Source organism: Haliotis rubra, unplaced genomic scaffold (genome assembly GCF_003918875.1).
Source record: "Haliotis rubra isolate DU_JTF1 unplaced genomic scaffold, ASM391887v1 Scf1244, whole genome shotgun sequence".
Taxonomy (NCBI): domain Eukaryota; kingdom Metazoa; phylum Mollusca; class Gastropoda; order Lepetellida; family Haliotidae; genus Haliotis; species Haliotis rubra.
The window spans coordinates 60,340-71,539 of NW_025765164.1; the positions used below are offsets into that span (position 1 = coordinate 60,340).

The 11,200-nt window shown below is 41.6% G+C and overlaps 1 protein-coding gene across 1 annotated transcript; it reads left to right on the forward strand.

Moving 5' to 3' along the window:
- The first annotated feature begins 3,741 nt into the window (after positions 1-3,741).
- Positions 3,742-10,589, forward strand: LOC124266290 ((Lyso)-N-acylphosphatidylethanolamine lipase-like). The gene is made up of 6 exons (XM_046701107.1): positions 3,742-3,825; positions 5,484-5,578; positions 6,784-7,305; positions 7,852-7,969; positions 8,347-8,533; positions 9,421-10,589. The coding sequence occupies exons 1-6, from the start codon at positions 3,776-3,778 to the stop codon at positions 9,562-9,564; spliced, it is 1,116 nt and encodes a 371-aa protein (XP_046557063.1). The 5' UTR covers positions 3,742-3,775; the 3' UTR covers positions 9,565-10,589.
- Positions 10,590-11,200: the final 611 nt, after the last annotated feature.

An 11,200-nucleotide genomic window follows, 5' to 3' on the forward strand; every position in this document is an offset into this window, starting at 1 on the left:
GCCTTCTTCGACTGGTCAAAGCTTTCATGGACATCCTCACCCGTATCCATGCAACATTCTTCGACCCGTCCGGATGTACAAGTATTAAAAGTACCATATGATAAGATTGAATACGACATATCTATGTCAATATCTCTGAAAAACATACACCCATATTGGACTGAGACCCGTTTAGAGGGTGGGGTGAGGGGGGGGGAATTATTTTTGACAATATTTACTAATGCTAAAACCGTTATACTAACTGCGTCCATCCCGCCTGGAATAGTAACACTACACTGTGCCTTTCTGAATATGATACCAACCAAACAGGGATAAGTAATACATTATATATAACGTAAAGTGAAATCAGGAAATATCCAGTTTTGTGTTGGATGCATTTTACTCGCATCAACATTTGCCCATGACTCCTAAAGTTGAAGAAATGTCTGCTCAAATCCGGGAAATAACTTCTCGAGATTCCTCGGTGGCCGCTGCCACGTGTCTTATATGACGAAACACGGACATATCATACAGATATCACCGTACAACAGACATTGTTCTATGGTTCATATGCACAGGGTTTTCTATTAGAGTGATTGCAAGCCACGCAATCTCAACCATTATGAAAGATTACAGTAATAATTGTTATTTACTGCATCAAAGGCCAGGGCGCACTTCATTTTCAAAAGGACAAGATGTACATATGTCGACTGAATGTCGGTAAAAGAAATTGTTGCCATATTTCATTTACACGTTCAGAGGACCAAACAGACCTCGTTTTAAAATGTTCCCCCTCTTTCTTACGAAGTCAAGTAAATTGACTGTTAGTGGAATCCCTCGATTAAACAAATGTGTGTGTCCACTGTCACTTAAATATTAATTTGTAACAGAAAGAAACCAAACCGATCCATTTTCAAGACAAGAAGAGCCACTTTGCATGTTTTTGGCCATTGTATTTCTCGAAACAAACATCATAGTGGATACGTATTCAGACAATTTAACTTTATATTGCGGTTGAACAATGAAGGAAAGTGACTTTGAAGCCTTCGGGATAGACAGCATTGATTTATATGTGAACAAAGCAGACTGTACCTGACTGGCACTGAAGGATGACATGTTCCAACGCAACCTGAGACGATGTTGCAGGTCGTTGTAGTGAAAGATGTGGGTGCACAGCAGGGTGAACAGCTTCAGCTTGACTTATGTAATCTGTTTAGAAATGCCTTGGTGGCAAATGCCATCTTGTTACCCTTGTTACATGGCGAAATGCCACAAAGTTAAAATGTTAAAGGATAGACTGTTTATTCCAGGAAGTAAGGTCCTCTTGAAGAGTTGTTCTCTTTCGTGTTTCCTCGTTCAACATGTGCCCCAATCGATCTATGAGTTACTGTTACCTTCAAATATTCTGATGTCAAGATGTCTACCGGACTGTTTCATTCTGAGGTGTATTTTCAATGGCATTTTCTCCTGCAGTATATTATGGCGCGACTTATGACACGACTCCTGTGTCAGCTGCCAGCCTAACAGTTCCCATGAAAGTTTCTCATAATCTTCAGGGGTGTTGGGGGTAGCCGTGTGGTTAAAGCGTTGTCTTGTCACGCCGAAGACCCGGGTTCGATTCCCCACATGGGTACAATGTGTGAAGCCCATTTCTGGTGTTCCCTGTCGTGATATTGCTGGAATATTGCTAAAAGCAACGTAAAACTAAACTCACTCACTCATAATGTTAATGTTTGCAGTAATGATAATCCGTGTACTTGAATAGAGTCAAGTCCCATACACGAGGAATATGCTCACAGAGCTAACCATATTACCCAAGTCAGTGCTCGACGACCCAAGCTGCCCGTGAGGTGCTAGAAAGGTAACAGTCGTATGAGCATTTCATCCCACCGGGTACCCATTTACTGCTGCTGAACAGAGGCAATATTTAACAATGTCACTTGCCTTAGTTTAGACCACATATGTGAGGACAACTCTTCATGTGCTTCGTTGAAGGGCAGGACCAAAGTCTTAGAAACCTTCAGGGGTCGAGTTGCCAAACTTGGTCACCAATCCAATCCAAGGACTCTGCACGACCATAATTACAACTGCTTTGAGGCCAATGCTCTTTGCACTAGACCAGGCACCACCGCTTACGGTTTGGGTATTTGTATCGGAGTAAAACATCTCATTATAATGATATCATAATAAGATTAGTCATCTGTGATATATAAAGGAGTAGCCTGGTGGTCAAAGCGTTCGTTCGTCACGCCGAAGGCCCCGGGTTCGATTCCCCACATGGGTACATTATGTGAAGCCCATTTGTTGTGGCGGCGTAAAACCATAATCACTCACTGGTATATTTAAACTGAGGAGCAAAAGAAACTATAACTCTCAGTTGATTTCATTATATGTTTAAATGTTTATTGAAGATACGACTTGTATGATCTTGATGTATCTTGCCAGTTGTTTGAAAATGTACATCATGTACCAACTGTACGGTTGGACATGAGATTGAAGTATTGATTGATCGATGATTGACAGATCGATTGCCTACTTATCCCAGTGTATTAGTTTTCTACTTAATGATGTACCCAGCTTGCAATGATTCCTCTACTCATGTAACCAACTGTTCCACTACCTTTCCATATAAATTTATAGTACACCCACCCTGCGGCTACAATATATCAATTTACCGTAGTGTGAAATGTCAATGGAAATGTATGGTTGGTGCAGCCCCAATACCATTTAGGGAACCATGTGGCCTCTACATCGGTTTCCGTGAAAACCAGGGGTCCTGAATGTGTTGTTTGGTGAGCACGTACCATGGTGACAGGACGAGAGACTAAAGAGCACGGCTATAAGAACTGGTATAAATAGACATTTGTATGAGTGGAGGTTCAGACAGCTTGTTAGCAAAATTGTTTTTATGTGTGAGAATACAGCTTACTGCCAATTCCAACTGACAGATGCAACTGGATCATATATATGTGTTACAAATGTCCATCGGTACGGTTGGTTGCCTTTAATGCATAATACTGTTAGGATTTTACGTTCGCTTTCACAACTCATTTGGCCACTTTCCACAAATCAATATTACGGAGCGTTCATAATTTATGGCTATGGTTGATGACGATTTTAAGGGGGGATCGCCTATTTTGTTCTGTGGAGTTAATAGGACAGGTCATCAATTTTGTACATAAAAATGATCACCACCTCCTTCCCCCCACACCCCCACCCATCACCTGGGTCATAAATTGTGAACTCTACCTAAGGATATAATAGATCTGCTGTTTCAAAATTTACAATTTTGTTAAACTGGTACGACTTCCACAAATCTCAAATAATATATTCTTAACACTGAAACCTAACTAAAAACAGTCCTGTCATGTACTTTCCGGTCTAAAATCACAAATTGAAAACACAGTGTACGAGTCACTCTCTATTGTTTGTGGTATCATAATCATACACGCCTTCATGTTTTCTTTTTGACTTTATTAATCAGTTTTTCAAGTATGTCCTATAACCTTTATATGGTTTGATATACCGTGTCGTATGGACACAGATATGGAAATAGTTTTATACACACATGCTCGAACACTTCACTTCATCTCGCACTCGCCAGCAAAGGGGGCACTGTACGTCAACCTTATACTAACGTGTACTTATGAATAAAGTTCACAGCCAAATATGAACTTACTCAAGTCCTGTGATTATGAGTCAGCCCCGTATGTCAACAAAGGACGCGCCTGATTCTGCCATGTCATTGTATACTCACCACGGCGCTGTTTAGCAAGTCACGTGACTACAGGGCAACATGGCGCACATCGAGCAGGAAGGGAAGATCGAGGAGAGCGAGAGTCCTATGTAAGACGAATTAAGAATTGAATCTTTAATGTACAAATTGCTAAACATATATCTAGTTATGTGTTATTTATCAATGTGATATCATTTCACGACATCGTAAGGTTTTGCGGCAAGGGAGTTCGGATAACGCCAGAGTTGATGCTTGGGCTATGCTTGTCAGAAATGTTTAGTTACCGTTTAACCTCTATTAGGCGCATCGCTTCCAGCTCCAATACAGGCCGGCCTCTTATATTAGTGACATCAAGTTGAACACTCTGTCCTAAAACTGAAATGGTGTGTAGGAGGCCCAGGGAGTGACCTGAGCTGAGGCTAAATTATCTCAATTTTGAAATTATAAGAGACAGTTTAGCTTATTAAATCTGGCCGCTATCTTACGTCTGGTCTGTATTAGAGACCGGACTTATTATTTGCTGAAGTTAATAATACTTGTCACATTAACTTTCCGCGTGTAATGATTACTCCCTTTCACTTAGTATTGACCGTTTCCTGCTAGTGTAGTGTTTGTATGCCTGGGTAATTTGGTAATTTTGTACTGGGGGAGGTTGAGACTTGCCAGATGGCTAGCATTCCAGAATAGACACCAGGCCTTTAATGAACTCCGTGTCAACAACTAGTGTGAAAAAAGAAGTACCGACGTCTAAGTGCGGGAATACGGTACACATTATTGCTGCTGCTGCAGGATATTAAACGTAACGTACATGCCACAGACCATGAACTAGAATAATGGAATATTGATTAATGTGAGAGACTCGTTGTTGGAATATGTTATTACAAGCTCGTGTCATGTTGACTAGACCAGTGTCCACATTCAGTGTGTAAGTCCCTCGTGTGGTACACCTTATCTCACTTACTCACAAACACACACACGCGCGCGCGCACACACACACACATATTGTTTGTGTGTTTATACCTAGTTTAGGCAAACACATTCACAATTCAAGATCACAGGAGATCAGTTCAGTAACTAAATGTGTGTAACTACCATGTGTGTAACTACCATGTGAGGCGGTGGGGTAGCCTAGATGTTAAAGCGTTGGCTCGTCACGCCGAGGACCCGGGTTCGAATCCCCACATGGGTACAATGTGTGAAGCCCATTTCTGGTGTCCCCCGCCGTGATGTTGCTGGAATATTGCTAAAAGCGGCGTAAAACCAAAACTCAGTCAGTCAGTAACTACCATGTGTGTAACTAAATGTGTGTAACTACCATTTGTGTAACTAAATGTGTGTAACTACCATGTGTGTAACTACCTTCTGGTCTAAGGTAACGTCAAACGTCCTTGAAGCAGTATCCCGTGAAGATCCGGGTTAGAATTTGTCTTCAGCAACCCATGTTTGCCGTAAGAGGCGACTAACGGGAACGGGTGGTCAAGCTCGCTGACCAAGTAGACACATGTCATCGTATCCCAATTGCGTAGATCGATGTTCATGATGTTGATCACTGGATTGTCTATTCCCGACTCGATTATGTACAGACCGCCGCCATATAGCTGGAATATTGCTGAGTGCCCTCGTTAAACAACAACCAACCAACCTTAGCCTTACTCTATAGATGAAGGCCCCAACAAGAGTCAGTTTATAATTACACAACAGTGGGGACTGCCGATCTCGCATGATGTGAACAACGGCACTGATGGTGTTGCTTTAACCGTGTTTTCAGGGCTGACCCCATGGAGAGTAGGAGACGGTGTAAACTGCACTGGAAGCCGACATCTGCGGGGAAGTTAGCTGAGGTGGAACAGAAGATTCTTAAATGTAGGACCTTTCACTTGTAGTAGAAAACCATGCAATGTTGTATGTGACTGATAAGGGTTGAATGTATTGAAGCACCTTAGATACTGACAGATCAACAGAGAGAAAGCCATCAGATTCAAATTATGTTGAGATGAATTCAGCTGCATGCCAACACTATGACACATGTTTAGGAAGATACATGGTGTACACACTGGTACCGCATCATTATTGAATTGTTTTGTGATGAAATATTGTCTTTTCTTATCATTTAAAGATGTTTTTTAATAAAATTCACGTAAATATGTATGTGTATAATCAATTCCTATTGCGCACAGGTTTGCTTGAATTTTTGTAGATACTCAATAAATTTGATCTTACATACGTACACACAAAAATGTCAAATCTTAGCTTGCGTACCGGTGGATAGATAAAATAACAGGTATACTGAGAGGTTCTATTTCAACACATGATGTTAAGCCCATTTCTGGTGTCCCCCGCCGTGATATTGCTGGAATATTGCTAAAAGCGGCGTGAAACTAAACTCAGTCAGTCAGTCAGTCAACACATGAACTTCGCAACATGGAGTCTTTCTTATCGTTTCTCATATTACAGATCAAATATAATTAACAAACACGTAAACCAACATTTAAACTTTATTATATGTTTACAATTAATGGAATATGGCAAAATACCCAATTGAGTTTGAGTGAGGTGGGTACAATTTATTTGGTTACTCAAAGGAAAAATAAGATACCTAACTGAGATGAACACAAGCGAGTACATAACCCAATGTGATCTGTAGCTCTGGTAATAATGATATAACTTTAATCATTTGTTGAGATATGTGTACTGTGTTACAAAATTACAAAACCAAGGACAGGGGAAATTGTAAACAAGGGACGAAGTAAGACAAGCACTGACAAACTGTAAGTCAATGAATATGGTTCCGCGGTAAACACTGTGAGCTGGTCATTATACATACATGAAATCTGCAACAAAATGACTGGACTATTACTTGCATCACACTGGTCAATATAGTACCCAGTACCACTTTATTTGATCTTGCAAGTCAATCGGACCTTGAAAGTGTCAGTTAAATGCTTGTTAAACTGTCTGACATACAGTATTTTTTTTCTGATATTGACTTGAAGTTGAAACCTGTCTTAGACATACTGTGGATATTAGTACATTTACACTTACTAATATACTGTTGTTGTTTGCTGCAGGTATGAAAAGCAAAACAAATGGCCGTTTCGTGAAGACAACCAACTGCAATATCTGGACAGTGATCGTTAACGCTCACCTGGATGCCGTGCCCCTCGTGTTGGTCCACGGGATGGGAGGTGGGGTAGCCATGTGGATCCAGAACCTGGACAGTCTTGCTGAGAACAGGCCCGTGTATACATTTGACCTTCTTGGATTTGGCAGAAGCTCCAGACCCACATTCAGCACAGACGCTTGGGAAGCTGAGGCTGAATTCGTGAGGTCATTGGAGGAATGGCGCCAGGAGGTCAAACTTGACCGCTTCATACTCTTAGGTCACAGCCTGGGGGGATTTGTTAGCAGCTCCTATGCCATACTGTACCCTGAAAGAGTTGAACATTTAATTCTGGCTGATCCTTGGGGTTACCCAGAGAAGCCATCGACCACTGAATCCAGGCGAAGCTATCCGCTTTGGGCTCGTGCCCTTGTAAAAGTCCTCCAACCTTTCAATCCATTCACAGCCCTCAGATTGGCTGGACCCTATGGCAAGTTTATGTATGCGGTCGTGCAGAATTTTCGTTTTGTTTACATTCCTTCATGAGAAACAAGGGGCGGTGGGGTAGCCTAATGGTTAAAGCGTTGGCTCGTCACGCCAAAGCCCCGGGTTCGAATCCCCACATGGGCACAATGTGTGAAGCCCATTTCTGGTGTCACCCCCCGTGATGTTGCTGGAATATTGCTAAAAGCGGCGTAAAACCAAACTCAGTCAGTCAGTCAGTCAGTCATGAGAAAAAAGTCACAATTAATTTACAAGTGATCTGACGCTTCCAGTTCCGCTTCAAAATAGTGCCTCTTACCTGGCTTGCCCAGTAGTACATCCAAGACTTTAGTTCACCAGGATGATGTGAGCACCAGACTGCCTATAAGAAATAGACTCAACAGATTCGTAAATGCCCACGACTCGCTTCTATAGACCCCTGACACGATACGTTTAAACGCCAAAATGTATTTATTCTTTATGGTAGGTAGTATGTTACTTTTAAGATTTATTCGTCATAGCTTTTTCAGATTCACTTTATCTTTATTTTCAGGGCCAGGTATTGTGAAACGGTTCCGTCCAGATCTGAAGGCGAAATATGCCAACTATTTGAATGATGACGAAGATTTAATCCTTCAGTACTTGTACCACTGCAATGCACAAAAGCCAAGGTGAGTCCCTTCTTTCAGTGGAGTACCGTTTTGTGACAAGGTTCAAACACATTTATATGTATATGTAGTGGATGTCACAGACGGAATTCCAATTTGGGCAGTTCATCATGGATATTTGACATACGTGTATCGCTATTATACACTGATGGTGTTATCATCTTGTCATGTTTTGGTGAATTGACTCTCTGTCATTGTTATCAGAAATGTTTCAGCTCCCCTGGTTTGTTCGGTTTATGATCAATTCCCTCGATACAACCTTGGGGTAATCTTCATGAAGTTAGGTCCGGCGTAACAATATTCATTTTGTAATGTGTTTTCATATTTGGAAAAAAAGCAAAACTGAGTGTTGATTAATTGAAGATTGTATGTCCTTACAGTGGGGAAATAGCAGCCAAGACATTGCAGACCCAGTTTCGCTGGGCTAAACACCCAATGATCAACAGGATGGGTGACTTGGACGCCAATGTGCCAATGACGTTCATACATGGGAAGGAGTCCTGGTTGGACGGCGATGTCGGTGACAACGTCAAGCAACTCCGTCTTGGCAGCCACGTAGAATCACATGTACGTCCCATTGCTTACAAAAACATGTTACTGGTTTGTTGAACGTGTGAAGTGGTGTGTATTCGTGGTTTAATGTATAGCAAATTAAAACGATTTTCGCATAGTTATATACTTTCAATGTTTAACCAGCATGTAACATTAATAACTGGTATGTTTTGCATTCGTAACTACTCGCCTCTTTCCGTTACCTACAAGAAAGCTCGTACCCCGATCGTACGCCAATATTGCCAAAGAATCGTGGCAAACCAATCAAATCGCGCGTAGTAAAACGCATTTCGAAGCATGAAAATGGCGGCCCCGTTGAACTTTGAAACTTCGCTAAACTATGCAAAGCACAATTCAAACATAAACTTTGAGCTAAAGGATCCGCGACTTTCAACACTGAAACATATTTACAAAGGGAATGACTCTATTGCTATTTTGCCCACGGGATATAGGATCTAGGAGCCATGTTAGGAAATTCAGAGTTATCTTTCCTTGGTAATAGTAATAGACTATTTTCATCTTCATGTCCGTTTGCGCTTAGACAGGGCCCAGTTGTAAACATGGCCACGAGAGGGGTACGAGACTACAAATGGTATGTTTTGTAGTCCACTGAAACCCCGACAGACCGGGCAAATGGGACGAAATACTTCCAATGGAATCGTCAAGAATAACAAATTTCAGGACTTAAGAATCATGGATTATGTATATATGGCCCACGAATTAAATGATGATTCACGATACAAAGATTATATGTCAGGAAGAGATGTTTCTATGTAATCTGGACCAGGAACAACTGGTAATTAATGGGTTATAAGTATTTTAATACAATCCTACAATAATGCTTCATGTGCAAGTGTACAAACTCTTTCTGTCGCTGATGTCAATGTGTTTCCTTCATCTAGACGGTCTCGGAAGCTGGTCACCATGTGTACGCTGACAGGCCGCAAGCCTTCAACCACATAGTACTGCAGATCTGTGACACGGTGGACCTTGCTGCACGTGGAGAACTGGCCGGAGGGAGCAGTCTCAAGAGGACGTCAACTTGATTGTCTGTGTGACTGTCATATGACGATGGCATTCCACATGTATACGTGAAGGTGCCTCGTCATATGACGATCGAGTGCCATCTGTACACGTGGTGATGCCACGTCATATGACGATGGTGTGTCACCTCGGTGATGGGGGACCTATACGTAGCGTTACTGTGATAAAACATGACATGACAACACATACATTTGAAGGTGAATTACTGCCACGAATGTATCTTTTTATGACCCATATAGTCCACAGTTGAACAATATTTTCAACACTGATGTTATATTTATCTGAATTATGAAGTCGTATGATATAATAAGGTATATGATAAAGTCCTTATGCGCTGGTTGTTTGGGACAAGACTGACAAATGACATGCAGTGAGAGTGACGGCTTGTACTGCTTTTTGCGATGCTCCTGCACAACCGGTTCAAATCAGCTTATATATTGTCTTAGTCCTAGCTTAATCTATGTACTCAAACCTATATGCTCTTTCATAGAGTTGAGTGATAACAGACATAGTTGTTAGTTCTGTAAATCTGCGAATTACATTTTCAAAGAACTACAAACCGAATGGAAAAGTTGAAAATGTTTTGCTCTGCAGTTGAAGGGAAGTAACTCGTGGAGTGCTCTTTGTCGGAGCGCGACGGTCTTTGTTGCCAGCGTACTACAGCAACATAGCAACAAGACGCTACCTATTTCACGTGTTAGGCGTGTGGGGGCCGGAGTGGAGGTGGGGTTGGCAAGGGTTGAAGAATATATATGTCTGTCTGTTATCTGCGCATTGATATATTATTTATATAAATATACATATACAATTGATGACCGACATTGCCTTCCGATTTTTCAGGTAATCACATTTTTTTAGTTTAAAGATCTCGGGGAAACAAACTTAGCTTTCCTAAGTAACTGCGGTTAAGGTGGAAGTATATTTGTACATTTATATGTTTTTATGGTTATATATTATATGTAATTTGTCGTTTTGTGTTGTTTTACAAAGATGTATTGATTTTGTGAATAAAATTAATATATGAGTATTATTGTGTACTGTAATAATTACTACTTCTCGGTACAACAGAAACATCATGCATTATATAACAGTTAACAGGAACAGTCAGGAACATTGGATATATACAGATAAAGTCTTTACTATATACTTGTTAGTCTCGTGTGGTATTATCACAAGCGGTAGCCTAGTGGTGAAAACATTCGCTCGTTTCGCCGAAGGCCGGGGTTCGATTCCCCACATGGGGTTCGATTCCCCTCATGTCTGAAGCCCATCTCTGTGGTCCCCCGCCGTGATGTTGCTGGAATATTTGTAAAAGCGGCGTAAATCTAAACTCACTCACTGTTATCACAGGCAGATGAAATATTTAGCCTTCTGGTCTGTTCATGAGTAGACAGATACTGGTTGGCTCGCAACGCCGAAAGCCCGGGGCTCGATTTTCCACATGGGTACAATGTGTGAATTTCTGGTGTCCCCCGCCGTGATATTGCTGAAAGCGACGTAAAACTAAACTCACTGTATCAGTCTGGACAGGATGGCCAGTGTAGCGCAGCTGGGATATGTCTGGCCACGGCGAGCATGTCGGCGGAGCCACGAACAGCGAGCATATAGGTCATAGACCCTAGCCTAGCGGAAAGGGAT